Source organism: Copadichromis virginalis, linkage group LG9, assembly GCF_057382275.1.
Source record: "Copadichromis virginalis isolate Kocher_CV1m ecotype Utaka linkage group LG9, C_Virginalis_male_GT1.1, whole genome shotgun sequence".
NCBI lineage: Eukaryota > Metazoa > Chordata > Actinopteri > Cichliformes > Cichlidae > Copadichromis > Copadichromis virginalis.
The window spans coordinates 4023640-4046293 of NC_140626.1; the positions used below are offsets into that span (position 1 = coordinate 4023640).

The following is a 22654-nucleotide window of genomic DNA, read 5'->3' on the forward strand; positions in this document are numbered from 1 at the left end:
GTCGACCTAGGGTTCGGTTAGCATTAAGTCGCTAACGATATTGACTAGCGGAGTGCAGCTAACTTGTCACGACGAGCTGACTCCCGCCGCGGCTAGATCGTATTTAACACCCGCTGCCAGTCCTAGCTACTTACGGGCTAACGTGTCGAGACGAGCCTGGTGTAGCCTAGTCTCACCCCTTTCCGCTAACCAAGTCTACGGCGAAAGAGGCTGCATCCCGCCCGTGCCCCGCATCATGCGGTGCCACCATCTCAGGCAGGGACCCTCATCCAATGTGCATCGTCTGTATGGGTGCCAAGCATGCTCAGGCTTCACTGGCGGACCCTCAGGGATGCCCACACTGTGCTTTGATGCCAGAGAAAGTCCTGGAAAGGAGGCTGAGAGTAGCAGTAACGAACAGTCAGGACCCCTGCCTGTCGGCGGCTACTGCTACGAGCGATATCCGTCATCCGCGAGCCTCCACAAGCTGGGCGGACATGATGGAAGAAGAATCCACGCTCATGCCCCCATCGTTCGAGGACCTCCTCGATCAAAACGTGGGCGAGCCGGGTGGCGAGGACGCGGAGGGCGATGTCGACTCCGACCTCCTCGACCTGGAGGACATGGATGAGGAACAGGAGGATGACTCTACCTTTCCTCCCCAGCAGTCCAGGCCACCGAGTGGGGCTGAAGTTGCACCCCTGGTGGACAGCAATTTGTACGAGGTCTGCAAATGGGCTGCTGCCAAGCTAGGCATCCCATGGCCAGCCGCCCAGGATGCCGAAGGGGCAGAATGCAACCTGTATGACGGCAAGAGGCTCCCACCAGCCTTGCCGCCATCAAAGCAGCTTCTGCCAGCAGTCCCGGCCTGCATGAAAGAAATGAGTCGCTATTGGTCAAGCCCTTTTAAAAGCAAGCTTCCGACCAAGGGCTGCTCTAAGCTTGAGATCCAGGGGATGGGTGAACTGGGGCTGACCGAACCCCCAGCAGTGGAGCCTTCAGTGGCGTATCACCTTCACCCTAACCGCAGGGCAATCTCAGCTTCTTCTAGCATTTCTTTGCCCAACAAGACAGATCACCTCACGGCATCTATTTATCAAAGGACGTACAAATATGCTGCACAGTCAGTGTGCTCGCTTAATGCAGTCACACTGCTATCAGCATATCAGGCAGAAATTCTGGAAGACATGGGCCATCAGCTTGACTCAGGTTCCCAGAACCCAGTCCTCTGGGATGAAATCTGCGTGGTTAATGATCTCATTCTTCGCTCCTCCAGGGGAGCAGTCCAAGGGTGTGGCCGCGTTATGGGCCTTGCAGTCTCGGGTGAGAGAGCCTTGTGGCTAAACCTGTCAGGCCTAGGTGATGCTCAGAAGGCTGAGGTCATGGATGCAGCCTATGACCCAACCAAGGGTCTCTTTGGCCCAGCCCTGGAGAGAATGAGAGAAACAAGCACCCGCAGAAAGCAGGAGGGAGAAGCATTCAACCTCTGCTTACCCAGAAAACCTAACTCTCAGCCCCAGCAGGTGCCAAGAGCTGGCTTTGCAGCAACAGCAGCAGCTGTGAGAGGGAGACAGAGTGGGGTCAGAATGCAGAGAGGAGTAGGAGGCCAGCAGGGTGCCCACCAGGCCAAGGTAGAGAACCAAAGACCTTGGGGCAAGCATTCCTTTGCAGCAGTTGCTGCAAAGAACAAGCCGTCAGACCCCAGAGAGGGGAAAAAGAAGCGGTCAGCCTAGCAGCACACCTGCAGCATTCTGTGTCACCCCTATTTTCTTCCCCAAAGAGAAGGAAGGTGTTAGAAGGGGTAACCAAATCACTCCAAAGTTCAGGGTCTCCGGAAGTTTCCAGTTCACCAGGAGCACCCTCTCAGTCTCCTCCTCCAGTTCAGGGAGGACAGACTTGTGGACATATGGAGCAGTGTGACAAAACACTTCTAAGCACTCTGTCTGTGTCACCAAGCACTGCCCAGAGTCACCAGACACTTCACTGTGGTTTGGGGGTAACAAAAGAAATAAAACGTGCATTTCTGCAGCCAGGCAGTTTGCCAAGGGCAGAATGTCCCCCCAGTTTCAAAATAAAAACAAAAGAAAATCACTGCAATTTGTCTTTGTTCCCAGCGGGGGGAGCTCACGCTCTTCCCGAGGGGGAGAGCCCCAACTCCTTCCGGGACACAGGGGTGACGTCACGCTACCGCGTCTTCAGAGGCCCGCTCGCAGAGCGGCTGGAGCGGTGGCGTGCATGCGCAGTTCATCCCTGGGTCTTGTCAACCATTTCCCATGGTTACAGACTACAGTTTGCGGCAAAACCCCCGAGATTCGGTGGAGTGTTAGCTTCTGTGGCCAGTCGCGATTCAGCGAATGTGCTGGAGGAGGAAATATCCTCCCTGTTACACAAACAGGCGGTCGGAGCGGTTCCGAGCGAAGAAGCTCAGCAGGGCTTTTACTCCCGCTATTTCCTCATCCCGAAAAAGGACGGAACGTCGCTCCGTCCTATTCTGGATCTGCGTGTGTTAAACAAGCATTTGAGAAAGTACACGTTCAGAATGCTCACACACAAGACGCTTTGTCGCTCAATTCACACAGGCGATTGGTTTGTTACAATCGACCTATCAGACGCATATTTTCACATCGCCATTTATCCTCCACACAGGAAATATCTCACGTTCGCTTATCAGAGCGTAGCGTACGAGTTTCAAACTATCCCATTCGGGCTATCCTTAGCTCCAAGGGTGTTTAGCAAACGTGTGGAGGCAGCGCTGTCTCCGTTAAGGAACAGCGGCATCAGAATATTCTCTTACATAGACGATTATCTAATATGCTCACGATCGCGAGAGCAGGCGATCAAAGACTCCGAGGTGGTGGTGAATCACCTCACGGAGCTTGGGTTCACAATCAACCTGGAAAGGAGCCACTTGGAACCCGCACAGTTTACAGAGTATCTGGGGCTCAGAATAGACTCCATCTCTTATCGCACTTTCAGAGCGGAGGATCGCATCCTTCACTCACTGTCTTTCCCGTTTTCAGCTGGGAAAGTCGTGCGGTTCCGACTCTGTCTCCGCCTCCTCGGCCTCATGGCCTCGGTGATATCGGTGGTACATTTGGGGCTGCTTATGATGAGAGATTTTCAGCGGTGGGTCGCTTCTCTGCAGCTGTGCCCTCGCCGACATCTCAATCGTGGTGTAAAAATAATGCAGCCGTGTATCGCGGCTCTCCGGCCTTGGAGGAGCCTGACAGCTCTCGCGGCGGCGGTACCTCTCGGGGCAGTATCATCCAGGGTGACGCTGACCACAGATGCATCCCTGTCAGGTTGGGGTGCGACTATGATGGGCAGAGCAGTGAATGGCGTTTGGTCACAGAGGCTCGCTCTGAATCACATAAATGTGCTGGAGCTCCACGCGGTGCTCCATTTTCTGCCGTATCTCCGGGGTCAACATGTTTTAGTGAAAACAGACAACTCCACTGTAGTTGCTTATATCAACCGCCAGGGCGGCACCCGTTCCCGGCAGCTACACAGGTTAGCCAGGGAAATAATTATGTGGAGCAGCACTCGGCTCCTCTCCCTTCGGGCAACTCACGTGCCAGGAATTCTGAACAGGGGGGCGGACCTCCTGTCCAGAGGAAATCCACTGTTCGGAGAATGGAGGCTTCACCCAAAGGTGGTGGAGCAGATTTGGCAGAGATACGGCCGGGCTGCCGTAGATCTCCTCGCCTCACGAGAAAACACACAGTGCCCCCTGTTTTTCTCCCTGTCAGACGCACATGCGCCACTGGGCGTGGATGCGCTGGCCCATCCATGGCCAAAAACTCTGCTGTATGCTTTCCCTCCCCTCAGCCTGATCTCCCCAACACTGATCAGAGTGAGGGATCAGGGGCTGTCTCAGATTTTAATAGCTCCACGGTGGGCATCCAAACACTGGATAGCAGAAATCATCCAGCTTCTGGTGGACGAGCCATGGCCACTCCCCATCCGCAGGGACCTACTGTCTCAGGCGCAGGGGGAGATATACCATCCCCATCCAGACCAGGTTGCTCTCTAGGCCTGGCCCGTGAAAGGTGGAATTTGAAGGCAGCAGGCATGCCTCCGAAGGTTATTGAAACCATTCAGAATGCCAGAGTCTCCTCCACTCGTTCCATTTACAGCAGTAAATGGCGTGTTTTTGAAGAGTGGTGCCATGAAAAGCAGATTATCCCTTTTCAGTGTTCAGTGGTGGAGCTGTTGTGTTTTCTTCAAGACTTGCTGGACAAAAGGAAAGCCTTTTCCATTATAAAGGTCTATTTAGCAGCTATTTCAGCCTGCCACGTGGGGTTTGGTGATAAACCTGCCGGGCAGCACCCCCTTGTATGTCGCTTCATGAGAGGGGTGCGTCGAACGCTCCCAGTTTCTAGACCACTGGTCCCTTTATAGGATCTGTCAGTCGTTTTAGACGCCCTCTCCCACCACCCCTTTGAGCCTATTGGGGCAGTGGGGTTGAAGTTTCTCTCTCTTAAAACCACTCTGCTGTTGGCTCTAACCACAGCCAAGCGAGTTAGTGAATTACGGGCTCTGTCTATTCACCCCTCTTGTCTACAGCTGGCCCCGGACTCACTAAAGCACTCCTGAGGCCTAACCCAGCCTAAAGTGCTGGAAATGTCATACAGGTGCTCTACAGTAGAGCTCCTGGCTTTTCACCCCCCTCCATTCTCTTCAGAGAGGGAGCAGAGGCTGAACACTTTGTGCCCTGTCCGGGCCTTGGGGACTTATGTTGACAGAACAGCTGGATTCAGGAAGTCGGATCAGCTGGGCCTCCCCTCACAAGGGCAGAGGCTAGCTCATTGGATTGTAGAGGCCTTAGCTCTGGCTTATAGCTGTAAGGGCTTGCAGCCCCCCCCCCGGGACTCCGAGCTCACTCCACTAGGGGTGTGGCCACATCCTGGGCGTTGTTCAGAGGTGTATCAGTCCAGGATATTTGTGCGGCAGCAAGCTGGGCTACGCTGCACACGTTTGTCCGGTTTTATCGGCTGGATGTTGCACAGTCATCCCTGGCTCAGACGGTGCTGGATTCTGGTGCCTCAGGTTCGACCTGAGATCCTGGAGTAGCACTGGAGAGTAGCTTCGGGAGCTGGCGCAATCTGGGAGTGGGCCATATCTCCCATAGTGAAACACCGAGCGAAGTTAGAAAAAGAACGTTGGGTTACTTAACGTAATCCCTGGTTCTTTGATAACAGAGTGAGGTGTTTCACCAACACTTCCCTCCTTGCTTAGGCACGGAAAGAAATCCGCTTGGAATGAGTTAGGAGGAGCTGGTCGGCCGTGTTAGTATGAGGGGGCGGAGCCCTGAGCACGACTCGACAGGTCTGTCATAGACAGACGTGGTGTCATTGGAGCTTCCGTAGTTGGTCACGCCGAGGCGATTCCCCATAGTGAAACACCTCACTCTGTTATCAAAGAACCAGGGATTATGTTAAGTAACCCAACGTTTTCTTTTAATTAAAGCAAAAATAGACAGTTGGATAAAATCGACCTGACTCGGGCAGAAATGATGTTCATGAACAAGGTACCAGTCATTTAACTGACTTTATTTATGGTGTGTCTCTTTATTCTGAAGAAATACTGAAGAAAATGTAGCAAATGTAACGTTAATTGCTACAATTAAATGTCTTGGATCAAAATGAAACACAACAATGAATAAAACATACATTTCTTTGGGTTGGAATATTGTTAGAAACATTAGAAAAGAAATCAAATCATCGGTCGAGTCATTTTTAAACTGCGCAGCGTGGATGCACTGCTTCTTCCACAGTGCTGTTTTACTCTACTCGAGCACTCTGCATCGTTTAATCTCCCATTTGTGCACTTTTCACTGTGTCTGAGTGCTTTCTGTCTAAAATTCACACAAAATCTTACTCTAATGAACACATCAGGAGCAACTGGGGATTCAACATCTTGCCCAAGGATACCTGAGCAGCTATTGAACCACCAACCTTCTGATTAGTAGCTGACCTGCTCTACAACCTGAGCCAGAGCCAGCCCGGAAATGTAAGAGCCACATATTACAGTTTTACAGCCGTTGGTTCAACTGCCTACAACACGACTCAGTGAATGACTGGACCACACCAACAGTAGCAGATCACCATGTATTGCAGAGGTGCTGGATGGCCGCTCCCGGGGGCAGCAGAGCTTCCGTGAAGTACTCGGAGCTGACATTCCAGCTTTGAAAATCAGCCGGCAAAGAGAGCGGCGAACAGGGACAGTCAGCGTGAGCCACACAGGAGCCCCTGTGCAACACCTGCAAAGGGCACGATGACACAATCAGTTAGGACTCACATCTGCTGTCCAACCACACACACACACACACACACACACACACACACACACACACCTGTCCAGGAGGGCATGTGCACCCCGGCGTGCAGGGTCCAGGTAAACACTGAGTGTGTGGCCACAAGTCCTGGCAGGTATACGGACAGGAAGCTGAACAGTCACTGGACACCTGCGTGCCGGGACACTCTGCAGGAACATAAAGCAAATGACCTCACCTGTAACAGGTCGGCGTGCAGACATGTGCGCTGATATATTTACTTCGTATTCACTTTGTTTGTTATAATTAATATAACTGTAAACATCACTCGTTAGGACTTTGATGAGCTGACTGACAACAGTTTCACATCATTTGAACTCAAGTGGTATCTCTCAGTAGACACACAAAGTGCGCAGTGTTGTGTGCTTGTGTTACCGGGCAGGCAGCTGTTGGTGTTACAGACAACGTGCTGTTCAAGTGGCCCGACACAGGCTGTCCCACCGGGCTCTGGCTCTCGGAGGACTGTCTTGTTCCGCAATGACAACCCACCGTCACAGGAGGCGCTGCACTCGCTCCAGGCCGACCACTCACTCAGCAAACAACCCGCTGCAAAGAGAGGCGGCGAGTTAAGCAGAGATTAAGGAGGTAAGGGGACGCCAGACTTGCAGGTAAAATCTCAGGCTGGATATTTTTTCTATGTCCGACCTGGACACGACGGCAGATCACAGATTTCTGTTTGCGTGACTTCGGCACAGGGCGGGCCGCCCTCTGTGTCCTGGCAGCGGCGCGTCCTGGTTCTCCGGCCTCGCTCACATGAAGCTGAGCAGGCGCTCCATGGACTCCAGGGCTCATAAACTGGACAGGGAAGCTTGGAGCACACCACCGTGCCATGCTCACACACACTGCACACGGAGGGGCGTTACGAGAAGTGAGACGGAGCAAAGTTTATGAACTAAACGCTACAAAAATTTGAAAAACTGCTTTATTAATCCCAACTATGACCATACTTCAGCTCACAGAAAGCAGTTCTCACCAGGTGTTACAGTCCACAGTAAACTCCTCTTCAGGGAGGAACTCCAGCGTCCCGTTGCCTGATGGGATACCACAACGACATTCTGTCACTGGCACGCAGCGGCCATCTTGCAACAGCTGTCCTTCTGGACACCGACAACCTGAGGAGACAAAAACCAAAAAAAGAGACGGAAAAGTAAAGAAACACAGAGAAACAATGAATTTCACGTAATGAAAGTCTAATATTAGGAAGATGTTATCCATGGTTACCCGGGTGACAGGCTCCTTGGAGACACTGCACATGCTCCCATAGGTCAGTGCAGCTGCGAGGACACTTGTTGGCACAGCCGTCCTGGGAGGCTCGATCCCTGTCCTCACAGCGCTCACCTGAAAAAGCAAAGAAAACCATGCCTGCGCTGCAAAATGTGACCTGACGTAGAAACAGAGTTCAGCACGGTGGTGGTGGTGTGATGTGTGCGGCTTGTAGCTGTAGCTTTGTGACAGACAGATAATCGTAAGGACAAAGTTTTGTCTTCAGTCTGATTTAGTCTTTTAGTACATCCTGATTTGTTTTATTTCAAACAGCTTCAGAACTAATGGAACTTCCTATAAAATTCTTCTTTTTAAGCTGTAAAGACGTTTGGTTAGAAATTCATTGAATCGGATCATTTTCCTCTGTGTGTCGTTTTATATACGTTTTACTTGTACGTCTGATTTCCTCTCACTTCTTTCCAAGAATGTGCAGAAGTTCCTTCAGCTGCTGAAAAGAAACACTAATGACTTTGCATTAGTTCAAAGTGAAAACACACAAATGTGTTTCTAACAAACCACGCTGACACAAACAACATGATCATCTCTGTCCGGCTCAGCCTCGAAGCCTTCGAGGAAAACATTTTCACTGCGTGTACCAAAACTTCCAACAGCCTTTACTTTTAGGGGCTTTTGCAGTCATCTCCATTCACATATATATCAGCAAATTGTGTAACTAATGTTATCTTTGGAACTGAACTTATGAACTACACCACTGATGTTGCCTGTTGGCTTTGCTCTCTTTTTAAGCTCACATGTACCTGGGCAGAGGGCCGTGTTGCATCCTTGGGTCTGGGTCTCTTGGCTCCTACACTGGGGTCCTGCAGGAGAGGCCAGGGGCTGTCTGTAGCGCTGCCTGACTCCACCGCTGCACGGCTCAGCACACGCTGTCCAAGCACTCCACCCACTCCACTGACACACATCTAGGAGAGCAGAGTGACTATCATAACTAACCTAACCTTGGTATTATCCGCATTAACAGACTGACAGTGACAAATACAGAAACTTTAAGTGTTTCGTTTTAGATGATGACGACAGAGCGACAAACACAATGTGTTTATTTGCTGTATCATTTATAAGTAAGAGACACATTTTAGTTTGTTCTTGCTGAGCAGTATTTACTCACTATGACCAAGAACCAGGCTTCAGTTGTTTGACATGCAAATTAAGCTGGGACAGCAGTCATTCAGAGCCATTCGTGTATAAAAAATGGATGGATGACAGAGTTAAATTTGAGCTGAATCATCCTTTGCACGCACATAAAAGCAAAGCTAACCACACATGAGCATTTAACCTGTCCTTTTCTTCTCCTTTGGGGAATAAAGTGAGTCAGAATAGCAGGAAAAGCCCATTTTGCACTGATTAAGGCCTCTTAACTGTCTGCTGATGGCAGCTGTGACTGACACACAGTAAACATTTTCCCTCAGAGACTCCACATGTCAGAATGACATCGCTCTCGTCACTGGATCCAAAACTACATACATTTATTTAATACACTGAAACAGTTTAAAGGTTTGCCTGTTTATGACTTGGACATTATCGGTGTCTGCAGTCGTTTATTCCTCGCTGTGTGTGAGACTCCAACTGTCTTTATTTAGATGAAAAGAATATGCTTTGAAGTGCACGCATTTATTTCAAAACACAATCACCCCCCTTTCCTTTCCAGAGAAAACCGCGCTGCAGTCATTTCATCACCCTCTGACCGACTGTGTAATTCATTTTTTTCTTTGGAGCCGTGCTCGTCGAGCCCTGACTCATTCACCCACTGTTTGCATGCAATCTGTGTCAAACTTTTACTGAGAGGGTCTCAGACAGAGCACAACTGTGGTGCCCACAAACACCCAGACCCTGTGGAGGAGGTGCAGTTTGTGCAGTTTGTTTATGGTGTGAACGTCCTCCAACCTCAATCCGACCCAACTTCCAGGTGCACAGTGCAAGTTTGACCTAAAAGAATCTTGCAAAGGTCAGTATGAGTTTGCAGACAGCAGTAAAATCTCTAACATAACACAGAACATTTACTTTTGCTGCTCTCTCCTCAGTGACATCTGGCCAATAAGACGACTGAATCCTCTGACACGAAACAAACTCTTGGTGTGAGCATCTTTGTTACCTCTGCAGATGTTAGCATCTGGACATGGCCTCTCCTCTACCAGCAGTCCTGGACACTGGCTCTCCTCCTCTCTAGAGACTGGAAGACCAGAATCCAGGTCCAAACAGGCTCGAAAGCGCCTCTGGATCGACACCATCTGCGAGCTGTTGTGCTGCAGCACGCAGGGAGAGCACCGAGTCCAGCCCGACCACTCGCTGAGGACGACTGAAAGAAGGAGAGAAAGAAAGATTCAGGTTCACCGTGTTTACAGAGAACCTCGTTTTATTACTCTGCTCTCTTACCTTCACATTCTCTCATGTCGCACTGCAAACTCCCATCGTGACAAAGACTGGAGGACAGAGAAGTCAACAAAACGGACAATAATAACAACCTGTCACAGCCCAGGCAGTATAAAAGACAAACTGCACACACAAGCTGGGAATCACAAAGAAAGAGCAGAGAGTGACGACAACACTGTGAGAAAACATTCATGTCTCTATCAGCAACAGGGGCTGATAGAGACAACTGACCAGGTACTGCAGCCTATGGTGACCGTGGCCCCCTGTGGGACGGTGACAGGCGTGGGTGGATCTCCTGGAGCTTGGTGCTGCAAGTGGATGCAGCCACATTCCTCTGGAGGAACACAGCTCCCATTATACTGCAGCAGGCCCTGGAAGGAAAAACACACATCTCAGAGGAAAGAAGAAACAGCGCAGCGATCGGATCTGTGTCTTGGTCATAAAGTACAGCACATTTGTCGTGTGTTGTGCTCAAATCACGTGCATTGAGATGCATCAATGTAGAATTCATACTTCAGGCAAACGTGCTGTTTGAAGCAGCTTAAGATCCAAAAACCAAACCAACAAAACGCAGCTGTTAACACGTGTTGCATTATTTGCTAATCATATTTGTTCTTAATGACCAGAAATCAAAGCAAAACCTCCAAAGGCAAAGTGCGTCTTACTGTATCCTACTGGTAGTGTCCAAAAATCATAATTAAACTCAGCAGCGTTCATTAAAACTCACCTGTGGACAGTAACAGCCAGGTGTGCACTCGCTGACACCCAGACACAGATCTTCACGGCCACGCAGTTCACACTGCTTCTCACAGGGAGCGCCACACGACGAGTACACAAACGGGGCTTCGCAGACTTCTAGCAGGAAAACACATGAAGAGGTGTAGGACCAGAGTGCAGCTTAAGCAGCTCTAAGGGTAATGAACTCACCATCACAGCGGCTGAGACCGCATGCCCGGCTCTGCGTTTCCACAGGAGTGCACTGTTGGCCCCTGGTGGGTGAAGAGAGCGCTACACGGTAACGCTGCTGCCTCTGGGACGCACAGGAACACTGAGACCAAACGCTCCACGCTGACATGGGACAGCCTGCCAAAGCAACGAAAACATTCAAGTGCGATTCACGAGCGCTTGATGTCATCTGTGAGTCGCTTCAACACACAGTCGGCTCTTCAGTTAATCGCATACTATGGCATAATTTTAGAAGTCAAATACCTGCCCACCCTCTTCTACACTGGCTTCAAAAAATGAAGCACAATAAAAAGATGAAAGTCAGTGAATCTCAAACAGTCTGGAAGCTTCTCACAGTCTAACACAGGTTTGAATGCGAGGCTCCAAAGCTCTGTGTAGCTCTACTTGTGCTATTTTCTCTCATATTTCACATACTTCACTTCCTGCCCTTGTGTATTTCCTGCCCGCCCTCATTTCTTCTGCCAGATCATCTTTTCCCAATTTGCCCGGTGTTCCAGGATTTGTTGGTAGCATTAGTAATGTTAAGGGTCCGATTTGTTTTCTGTGACACCGATACCCTGTACACTGAGCTCTGTTCACTTAGTAGAGGCTGTACCTACCTGTCCAGCTTCACTCAATAAAACCTGCAATGCACATGTGTGCAACACAGAAATCAGCAGATGGACAAGTGAAGTTAGTTTGACTGATTTAATATTCTCTGTGGCAAACATCTGCAATCTGTGTCCTATTAGCTCCAGCAGTGTGAAACAGACTGGGATCAACCACTAAAACATTTTTTGCATATGTGACTTAACTCTTATTTTGCGCAGCTGTAACTTTACTGCACGGCTTCGTCCTGCGGTGTGAGATACAGCTCAGCAGGTTGCATATATGAAATATATTCCTTCAACAGAAAATCTATACCATACTAAGTCACTATGGAGACCTAATAATGCAATGTGACGCTAAAAAACAAAGATCCAATAAACCCTTTAATGTCACTCTGTGGTTCCCCAGTCTAGTCTCTAATGTTGTGTCCCTACATGTACTCTGGTCTGTGCCCATATAGCTCATTACCTAATAATATATTAGAATAACTCTGTGTTCATCAGTAACAGTCACTGCAACTATGTCCAATCGTTTAATGAGCTCAGCTGAAGTTCCTCTAATTACAATGGCTTCTCAGAAATGCTGAAGACACACAGAGCCGTCAGCTGTTCAGAGAGAAACAGCACAAACAGCGATCGTGGCTGTTAGTCTGGCTTCAGTGCTGCCAGCATGACTCTTGTACCTGGACAGGGCTGTTTGTAGCACAGCTGCGTCTCCACGCGGTTCCTCTCAGCCTCGATCTCAGGGGGACACGCCGCATCTCCTCCCTGCTCGCACACACACGCTCTGTGTCGTGATACAGACCCCGCCCCGCACGTCTGGGAGCACGGTGACCAAGGAGACCAAGGGCAAAGGTCATCTGTTGATACAAGAGTAAATGAAATTCCCTTTGATTGGAGAGAATATGTGGCTTTTCTTTCCTTGCCTTAAGATACAGACCCAGGCACGGAGGGGTCTGACAGTCCTGTGTTTCTTTCTCTGGCCCGCTGCAGTGAGAACCATTGTTTCGTGGTGGGGGGTTGATGCAGGCGCGGGTTCGAACATGTGTGCCCCGACCACAAGTCGCTGAGCAGTCAGACCACACCGACCAGGGGGTCCAAGCACCGTCCACTGGAAACAGCACAAAGGATTTTCACAACTTTCTTTGCAAGGACTTCAAACATCTGCGACACTCTTTTACAGAAACACGGCGACGCACCTCTGCAGTCGATGTCTTGGCAGAAAACTCCCTCTGGAGTGCACGTGCTAGAAGAAACACAGGCAGAGCTTCCAGCACAGTATCACTGACATTTCATTTTTGTCATTAACATCCATATCCTCTGTCCTTATCTAACGCACCATTGTTTACATTCTCCTTGGAGCCAGGTGTCACCCACACTGAGCGTCTGGTTGTCAAGGAGACAGAGAGGCGGGCAGGTTCCTGGACTGCAGGGTCTGTGCTGGACCTCCTCAAAGTGGCAACGTGTTCCCTCGGTGTCTGGGGTCAGAGACCTGGCACATAACACGAACAGCAGGTAATCACAGTGGAATACACCGAAAACCAGTTTAATACCACTGCATGTATTTATATCCACAGATACACTGCAGAACCAAAGACAATGAACCAACCATCACGCTCTTTTCACGTTTCATATATTAAGATTCACAGTCAGGGTTCAGAAAATCATCAGCCTTTAGGTGCTCTGAAAACTGCAGCGCAGGATCCAGTCCAGAATAACCTCTACCCCCATGCTGTGAGACTGAAACTCTGGCTCCGCCCCCTAACCTACTAGACTCCATTATTGTTTACATTGCTGACTTACTGTGGTAGCAGGAAGCCTGGATCACTAATCTGTTACTCCGTGACTGCTTTCATATGTGATTTAAAGTGTTAAATGTATCTTATGTTATTTGTAAATTCTAAGATTTGGAATTAGCATTGAGAACTTGCAGTACCATGGAAACGAAGCTATTTAAGTATCCATCAGGAAGGTGTCTGATCAGCAGCAAATTCATTCTTTTGAAAGAAATGCTTTCAGCAAGTGACGCTCCGGCTCCCGCAGAGCCCCGATTTTATCTCCTGACACGGACAAAAGACAGACGACAGAGTTAATCGTCACACTGACTCAGACAACTCGAATCAACTTTATCCTTAATTCAGCAATTACAGAAGACAAACACTGGAGTAGAGATGGACCGATCCCATATTACGTATCGGTATTGGTCCGATACTGACGTAAATTACTGGATCGGATATCGGAGAGAAATAAAAAATGTAATCCGATCCATTAAATATCAAAAAAGCACCTCACAAAACTTGCGACACGGCGTAACTCGGCTCATAACCGTAGCACGTCGGAGCAGTGTGCTCAGTGATAGAGCGGCTGTGTGTATTTGTAGCCTCACTACCAAACCAGCATTTCATCTCTGAAGTGATCCCAGAGAGAAGTAAAGCAAGTGTGTAAGTTCATCTCTGAATGTTTGTAAAGCTTAACAAGCGATATATGGAGCGACTGCCTCTCTCTCTCTCTCTGCTGCTGCTACTTCAATCGTGAAACTGATCAGTGATCAGCTGATCGGCTTTTCTGTCGTGAGTCCGTCTCTCTTCTTTGTTTTTGGCCCACTTTGCTCCAGACAGAGGAAACCAGCAGCTGAACAACAGCAGCACGGTTAAGCTTGATCAGCTGTTGTTAGAATTGATTTATTATTACTTTCTACTCGAGGATCTTTTTCTACAGCTGACGCTGGTAACTGTGCAGGGGCGGATCTAGCAAAGTGTAGCCAGGGGGGCCGATAGGGCAATAACAGGGAAAAGGGGGCACAAAGACATACTTTTCTTTCTTATTCTCATTTAAAATGTCGAGCTTTTAATAAATAATTATCTGAATCTGACACCCAAAGTTTTAATCTGATGTTAAATATATAGAAGTCCATTACTGCATATAGTAACTGTTAAGTCTAATATACTAGTAAGCTATAGTACTTTTTCCTTTGGGAAGATACCATCTGTGCAGTCTGCAGTTCTGTAGAAGAAAGATGTTGAATCTATTTTATTATTGTAGAAAAATTATTTATTTCTGTGCATTTTTTTTCACACTGCATCAAATTAAAGTTGATTACGTTGATTAAGCATCATGAGGTGGAGGGTGGGTGGGGGGGGGTGGTTCCCTATTTTTTTTCCTGGGAGTTTGCAAAGTACTCTTTAAAACACCAGAATAGGAAGGATGGAGCAGGTTTAAGTTTATTAGATTGATCAGTGTTGCTGAACTATGAAATATTTTGTTGTATTTTTTTACATACAGGTGTAACAGAATAGCTTTAGTGTTGTTGTTTTTTTAAACTTGAGTATGAACTTATACAAAAAGCAGCAAGATATTAAAAAAACAGTTTTATTGATTAAAAAACACTATATCGGATTCATATCGGTATCGGCCGATATCCAAATTTATGATATCGGTATCGGACATAAAAAAGTGGCATCGTGCCATCTCTACACTGGAAACAATATGATAGATTTTCTGATCGTTATGATCTCCGTCTTGTTGTTAAAGAGCGTACCACTTAAAACCTGTTTAAAATCCAGTTTCAGATTTGTAAAGAAAACTTTCCTCCGTCTGGATCCCATTTTAATGTCCAAACACGGACGTGCTCAAACAAGAATTTAACAGTTTACAAAACAAACCATGTCTCCTTCGTCCAGGTCCCAGGAGACCTCACCTGTATCTGGTTCTCTGGCCCTGTCCACAGGAAACACTGCAGGGAGCCCAGCTGGACCAGGAGCTCCAAACACAGGTAGCCTGGCAGCTGTCATTGCTGCAGAGCAGCTGTCCGTCAGAGCAGGTGCAGTTGTTGCAGTCCACCTGATGCGTGCTGCCGGCCACCCAAATCTGCCCCAGTGAGTCCACACAGTCACACTGCCACAGCTGCACACACACCCCGTCCTGCTGCAACTGACCTAAACACACACGTACAAAAGATACGCAAACCACGATTCATGCTAATGAAAAAAAATGAATTCGTTTTAACAAAACAATTCTAGATGCAAATCTCATCACTTGGCAGCAGAATGACGCCTTGCACTGCACAGCTACTCTGAAACATCATCTAAATGAGATGTCATCTTAATGGTCCACAGGGCCATTACAGAATCACCAGTTAAACCTGTTGTTGTTGATTTCTGCCATCATATTTATTGTTGGGGAATTCTCCCAGACTCACTTTAAGATTTTTCCTCGTCTCACTCCTATAATGTCTTTGGAAAAAACTAAATTCTAATACTTGTGTGACGTCGAGCCGGTTAGGTTATTTATCTTTAAAAGATTTAGCCAGTTTTAAACAGTGGAAACAACTCTTACACCTAAATAACCCAACCAAGGTCAATCAAACATCAACAGAATATGACTGGCTGCCTGATAATGCTGTTAAACTGAAGGCCTGTGTTACCTGTTACAGTCCGCTCTGCTTTTGTTTTACCACTGATGAGCCACTCAGTCTGTTCCAATTCAACAGTTTCTAACTGGAGTAAACACCATTTGTAACTGAATTACGTCTCTTAGAAGGTTCTACTGAGAACTGCAGAGAACTTTTACGCTGAGTCAGCTGTGTGCAGATATCTTGGGGGATCCCGTGCACATGTTGGGGATTCAGGACTCTAGGAATTTGTATATTCTCAGAACCCCGAATCCTAAAGAAGGCAGAGGAGTTATAACAAACCCATTTCTAGACGCGAAGCTATTCTCTCAGTGGAGAGCACAGAACAGTTTAGGGGTTAAATCAGTGCCAGGAGAGGAACTTTTCGGACAAAGACACGCACATATGAGGTGTGACTTGTGTACCTTGAGGGCAGCGGCAGCCAGGCTGACATTCGCTGTTGGTCTGGCACTCTATGCCCTGCTGGAGGTCTGAGCAGCGCTGTGGACACTGGCTGGCACACATCACAAACTCTTGGCCTGGTGGGCACCCTCTATCATCTGACAATACACAGACAGCAGTTCCTGAGTTTTGCCATGATGCTATCTGCACAGGCTGAACACACACTCCTGTAGATAAACAGCCATATGCTGGAACAATGAGGAGCCAAACGCAGGACGTGGTAGATCAGACTCACCGCACGGTTTGGTGTTGCAAGGTTTCACTTGGTTCTTCTCTCCTGCACACTTCTTTCCACCATTTTTGGGTGGAGGACTAGAGCAGGAGCGAGTGCGTATCGAGCGTCCGCCGCCGCAACGCTTATCACAGCGCGACCACGGACTCCACCGGGACCAGCCTCCATCAACTACACAACATCGAACACAAACGCAGACCAGTAAGTGAAAAATGAAACTCTCTCTTTGGCTTTTTAAATATTCCTTCACTGAAGAGTTTGAACTGATAATTACAGCTGACCTCTGCAGGGTTTGATGTTACAGAAGCGATGCTCCACGTTTCCTCCGAGGATGTCCTCGCACCACGAGCCGTTTGTTCCGGGGCTCAGGAACGTTCGGATCCTCTGCTGCTGACCCACGCCGCAGGACCGCGAGCAAGCGCTCCACTCTGCCCACTTGGTCCACGAACAGTTCCTTCGCACACACTCGGCCTCTACACACACCTCGCCTCAAAACAGAAACACAAAACACATAAGCTTGGTTGACGCTTGTATTCATCAAAGCAAGAACCACACACGCAGCTCCTGCAGTCATATCAACTGAGCACTAACTTGTACTTTATATTATAGTTATATAAGGCAACACAAACTGATTTATTAAATAAATAGAGGCAGGCAGACAGTGGGCGTGGTGTACCTGGACACTGGGGCAAGTTGCATGCCTTCTCTTGGTGAGAGCTTCCAGAACAGGCTGGTGTCACACACTGTCGATGGCGGGACTTCAGGGCCGGGCTGAGAGCGTCGGTGCAGGTCTTTGTGCAAGGACTCCACGGCGACCAGGGAGAGAACCCAGAGTCCTCCTCTGAGGAGATGGAAACGGAAAGATGATGAAATACAGAGAGGATATTTAAGATAAGAAAAGCCTAAACAGCATGCACAAATACAAGAAAATGGCAACCAAAGGAACAGAGTCAAATGAGTGCACAGAAAAGTGAACCTACCCGGTGTGGCTGGTTCTTCTGTTGGAACAACAGTAGCTGGAGGGGAAAAGCAGCTTTTCATGAATCTGACCTTCATCCCTGAAATACACATATTACACGTGTTCTACAGAATCTCTCCAAAGTACCTGGACAGTCAGGGGCCTGGCAGTAGGTCGTTTCCCTCCGTGGCCCCTGGCAGTCTCTCCCTCCACGGGCCGGGGCGGGCTGTGTGCAACCTCTAGAGCGGGTTTTGAGCCCCAAACCACCGCAGGATAGTGAGCAAGGGCTCCAGGGGCCCCAGGAAGACAAAGCACCGTGTACAGGACAGTGCTCCAGAGAACAGTTCCACCTGCCGTGCACACACTCGCTACGGGGAACAAAAGGGGTAGACTGGTGGTGATTTTCCATATAACAGCAGTTTTACACTGTTTTATACGTATGACACAGTTGGCATCGCTCCCACTGTGTCACAACAACAAATGTTTTCCATTTCTTACTCAGTACAGGATTGTAGCTGCGCACCAGTTCAGGTTGTAGCTGTACACTGTGGTAGATGTTCTCAAAGTGGGACCGGTGGACTGTGGACAGGCCAGTTTGACACTGGAAGTCTTTATTACAGGGCCACAGTGCTGGAATGCATCCATCCTGTGCTTTGGCGTTATCTTTGCTAATAAGAAGAAAGGCCTGCCCTGAAGAATGGGCTGTCTGGATATCAGCAGGTTTGTATAAAACCAGCATCAACTGTTCAGAATTAATGACTCAGTCAGATCTGAATGAGGCCATAAAATTTTGCTCTCAACTCAGTCCATCTCAAATGACAACGGTGTCATTCCTGTGATAACGGCTTTGCAGTGATTTCCATGGATACTTCGACGTGTCCACGGTGCAGCCCACCTCTCCCACTTTGATAGCTGCCCCCACCTGAACGGGATGTCACGACTACTTTGGAAGTAGTTATTTAAAATATGTTTTTTTTTTAAAATTGTATTATTATTCCCAAAGTTCTCTGCTTACCAGGCGCTGCAGTCATGGACAAACGTATCTCCAGACTGGAGCTCCATATCCTCTGAGATGTTATGAAACAGCAGGGATGCGACTGGTGTCACAGAGACGCTCTGCAGAGAGGCCAGCAGCTCTTTATCCACCAGACATGGACACTCCTGAAACACACCAAACACAAACACCCTCTAAAGAGAAGAAACTGCATCAGTTTGAAATGATCTTCTCAGTGGTGCATCACAGCCTGGTTCATGCTCTTCATTTTCTGTGCTGCACTTTTAAAACGTCACATGTCTACTACTGAAGTTACTCTGAACCCACCGACAAGCAGAGTCCACGGTGCTGGTAGGTGTGCACGGGACAGTGGCAGCCTTCCTCGCAGCCGTCAGCGTAGCATCCCTCCCTGCCGCTGACCTGAGCGCAGCTGAAAGGACAACCTTCTCCTCGTTCACACTCCCTGTACAGCCTGCCAGGAGGGCAGCCCACCTCTGCAGAGCGACATGAAGCCCACGCAGCAACAGCAGTTAAAGACACTAATTAAACAGTCCTCCAACTGGAGCAGTGTAAATATAACTTTGCAGCATGGCTACAAATACTGCACAGGAAGCAGACGCTCACCGAGGCAGACGTGGGTGTTGCAGATCTTGCTCTGACGACCGCTGCACGCTGGAAGGCTGCAGAGACGAGAGCGGTACTGCTGCCCTCCACCGCAGCTGACCGAGCACTCGGACCACTGAGACCACGGCAACCACGGGCCCACTGACTCTGGAGACACAATACAGACAGACATCACACATGTAACAATGCAGATGGTAGTGTAAAAAACCTAGATGAGCCCGTCATGACTACCTGTGCACAGGTGCGTGTTGCAGTCTCTCTGCTGCTCAGCATCACCCAGGCAGCCTCTTCCGCCACTCTGCGGAGACGGATTATCACACAGGCGCCTTCTGAACTTGACTCCACCGCCACATGAAAGAGAGCATTCAGTCCAGGCTCCCCATTGGCTCCAGCCACCGTCGACATGGCAGCCGGGGACAGACTGACACTGCAGAACGCCAGCCTCACACGAGCTGAGATTAGGTCGGGAAAAAACATTATGTGGCATTTTTTTTTGCTATTCGAACATTAAGAGTGAATTAAACCAAAATAAGAATCAGCTGCTTACCAGTTTTTGCAGTCACTGATAATTTTCTCTCCTGGATTTGCAAGCAGCCAATCAGATCCACCGGGCCATAGCCACGATGCATTGCTTGAATCTGCACAAAAATAGACCGATCAGAGCAAATGATCACACTGAGTGGAGTAAAATGTTCACAGTCTAACACGCTGATATTTACAAGTTAGCAAAATTAGGATCAAACCATTAGCAGAGCTGTCGTGGTATTTGCAGCGACACTCCTGTCTCACCACACACACTCCGTCCTGCAGCACCGTGTCACCAGGACAACCACAGGTCGCGTTACACTCGGGGGAGTCCAAGCACTCTGTGTCACCATGGAGATCTGAACAGGAGCGAGGACAGGGCTTCCCACAAGGCCATTCTTCCTGGCCTCCACCACAGTCTGAGAACAAGGTTTGAATAGAATTACCATCCACATCGTTTTTTAAAAGTGGAACAGTGTTTATGCAGTTCTACGGTCAAAGTGAATGAAACCCACAGCTATGCTAACCTGAGCAGATGGTGAGATTTTCACTGCAAGGGCGGCTCTGCCTCCCCTCTCCCAGACACGGCAGACCGCCGAATCTAGCAGGAGGACTGTTACACTCTCTGGTCCGAGTCGACGATCCTGTGCATCCATCGCACTCTGACCACATGGACCAGGGACTCCACGAGCCATGAACTAAAGACACAGTACGGCAATGAGAAGAAGAAGAGGTACAACTACTCTGATGTAACTGAGAATCTGTAGCTGGAACCAGAAAACCAAAAAGAAAACCGACACAAATTAAAATATTAATATTTGAAAATATTTGAAACGGTCGAGGCTATAAGTAAGAGACAAATGCACAGTGATTAACAACAGTAGCAAAACAAAACTGTAATATCTCAGTGAGAGAGAAAAGTGCAATAACAGTAGGTCATTTTTCAGCATGACACAGAAATCTGTATAAATGCTATAAAATCAAAAATCCTAGCTGACTTCCATCTTGAGTCATTGCATTCACAAGATTTTCAGAAAACGTGACCTCTGACCTCTGACCTTCAGCCCAAAGGCAAGTAGTTTCAGCCACACGCATCCAGAACATTTACAAACTGTGCGAATGTGTCTTTCCATGAGACATTATCATCTCACCTGGACAGAAAGTAACGACAGGGCAGGGCTGCCTGTGGATCTGAACTCCAACCCCACTGTGCAGTTCCTGCTCACCAGAGCACGGCTCTCCTCCGGCCTCTGGCTCAGGACAGCTGCAGCTTCTGTATCGGGTCACCGACTCTGCTCCACAGGTCCTGGAGCAGGGGGTCCACTCTGACCACTCACACCAGCCACCTGACACTAAATTGGATGTAACAACTATCTGTGCTATTTTATACCCACTACAAGACATAGCCATTGTCTACATCGTCCTACATATTAACACTATTAAGATGATCTGACTGAAACTGAAAGCTGGCTTTACTTACCTGGACAAGGGTTTCGAGTACAGTTGAATTTCCCACCTTCGCAGGTGCTAAAGAACAAAGGAACAGAAGGATCTTCAGGTTTCCTTTCTAACTGGTTATCTTTGTGTATCCTAATGTGTTTTACATGTGTTACGTGTGCTTCTTGTGTTTGTGTAATTCTGACCAGTTGTTGCATCCATCAATGGCTTCAATGGTGTCTCCAGGTTCCAGTCGTCGCCCGGTGTTAAGGTCCAGGCAGGGACAATCTTCCTTCTCTAAACAGACGGTCCCATTAGCAGACATGACTTTTCCCTCTGTACAGTAGCATCCTGGCTCACAGTGCCACTCACAGTGCTGAGAGAGAGAGGGGGGGGGGGAATTAGGACTTTTATTAATCCCCAGTAATGAGTGTGAGAATAAGCACATCCACGTCTGACATAAGTCAGAAAAGGGTGGATGTCCACTCTGTGGAACCAGATCAAAGTGGGAGGCTGACAGGTGGATTGGTACCAGTCTGTTAAGGACTTAGTTATCAGTACAATACTGTGGGTAGTGGCTGAAAGGATAAGACTGTAGATACAAGTGGCAGAATGTTTTTTTTCAAAGGCTTAAACAGGAGGAGAACTTTCATGAGGCAGTTCCCACCATGACCCAGGGCATGGTTGATAAATTATTTCACCTCAGCATCACCCTGGAAAACCTGGAGGAGGTGCTGAGGAGAGGGAGGACTGAGCTTGTTTTGATGACACCCTCCAGAACCTGGTTGTGGATAAGAAGCATGAAATACATCGAGTGACAGACAGGAGTCACACTAGTGATACTCACAGTAAGGTCATCACAGGAGCGAGGGCAGGATGGCCCACAGCTGCTGAACACTGTTCCTGGGACCTGGGAACATGGTGCCACTGAAAACACAAGCATACAGGACTTTGGGTTACTTACATAACCCTGGTTCTCAGAGTAGCATGATTGAGATGGCTAATATAGGAAGCATCTCCCTGCGTATTCCTTAGAGGGATGTGTCTCCTGCACGACCACGCTGGGCTGATCCAATCACACTTGAGTTTGCATTACTTCGCAGTACAAAAGCTCTGAGGGCTCAGAGGCGGGCCGCCAAAGGACGTGACACACGCTCTGAAAATCAAACCTCCTCCTGAATTTGTATCTTCTGAGATATTTACTCCACCAAAAGAGCTAACATAGGGCAAAGTCAAAAGTGGGAGGAGGTTATCATGTGCAACACACTTAGGAATGTAGCATGTGGGCTGATGAATGGGGACCATGCAGCTTTTTCACCTGTGGGAACGAAGGAGATTGCCAGGGTAGCATCTTCTTTCTGACCTGCTGACCGACAGGCTACAAGAACTGTCCCAGTGGAGCTGCTGTAGAGTTCGGTCATTCCATGGCCAGCCCACCCTCCCCTCCTGGCCTGGTGGGCTTACGGGGACTGGCCGGGGCTTGATTTGTTTGGGAATTTTGAACTAAATACATATTCT

The 22654-nt window shown here is 48.5% G+C and overlaps 1 protein-coding gene across 1 annotated transcript in view; it reads right to left on the reverse strand.

Moving 5' to 3' along the window:
- Window positions 1-22654, reverse strand: part of sspo (SCO-spondin) — a 64573-nt gene that overhangs the window by 27872 nt on the left and 14047 nt on the right. Inside the window, exons 36-69 of the mRNA XM_085469297.1 lie at window positions 21984-22063; window positions 21343-21512; window positions 21180-21226; window positions 20851-21051; window positions 20227-20397; window positions 19918-20118; window positions 19722-19812; window positions 19406-19626; window positions 19175-19321; window positions 18878-19044; window positions 18572-18717; window positions 17704-17924; window positions 17579-17614; window positions 17275-17439; window positions 16880-17086; window positions 16602-16769; window positions 16330-16464; window positions 15212-15449; window positions 12854-13006; window positions 12714-12760; window positions 12455-12625; window positions 12198-12374; window positions 10889-11044; window positions 10689-10816; window positions 10193-10332; window positions 9965-10011; window positions 9684-9887; window positions 8335-8496; window positions 7535-7651; window positions 7287-7425; window positions 6959-7155; window positions 6689-6859; window positions 6335-6462; window positions 6087-6241 (exon numbers count right to left, since the gene is read on the reverse strand). Of these exons, the coding sequence (XP_085325423.1) occupies window positions 6087-6241; window positions 6335-6462; window positions 6689-6859; window positions 6959-7155; window positions 7287-7425; window positions 7535-7651; window positions 8335-8496; window positions 9684-9887; window positions 9965-10011; window positions 10193-10332; window positions 10689-10816; window positions 10889-11044; window positions 12198-12374; window positions 12455-12625; window positions 12714-12760; window positions 12854-13006; window positions 15212-15449; window positions 16330-16464; window positions 16602-16769; window positions 16880-17086; window positions 17275-17439; window positions 17579-17614; window positions 17704-17924; window positions 18572-18717; window positions 18878-19044; window positions 19175-19321; window positions 19406-19626; window positions 19722-19812; window positions 19918-20118; window positions 20227-20397; window positions 20851-21051; window positions 21180-21226; window positions 21343-21512; window positions 21984-22063 (5104 nt within the window). The remainder of the gene's footprint in view (window positions 1-6086; window positions 6242-6334; window positions 6463-6688; window positions 6860-6958; window positions 7156-7286; window positions 7426-7534; window positions 7652-8334; window positions 8497-9683; window positions 9888-9964; window positions 10012-10192; window positions 10333-10688; window positions 10817-10888; window positions 11045-12197; window positions 12375-12454; window positions 12626-12713; window positions 12761-12853; window positions 13007-15211; window positions 15450-16329; window positions 16465-16601; window positions 16770-16879; window positions 17087-17274; window positions 17440-17578; window positions 17615-17703; window positions 17925-18571; window positions 18718-18877; window positions 19045-19174; window positions 19322-19405; window positions 19627-19721; window positions 19813-19917; window positions 20119-20226; window positions 20398-20850; window positions 21052-21179; window positions 21227-21342; window positions 21513-21983; window positions 22064-22654) is intronic.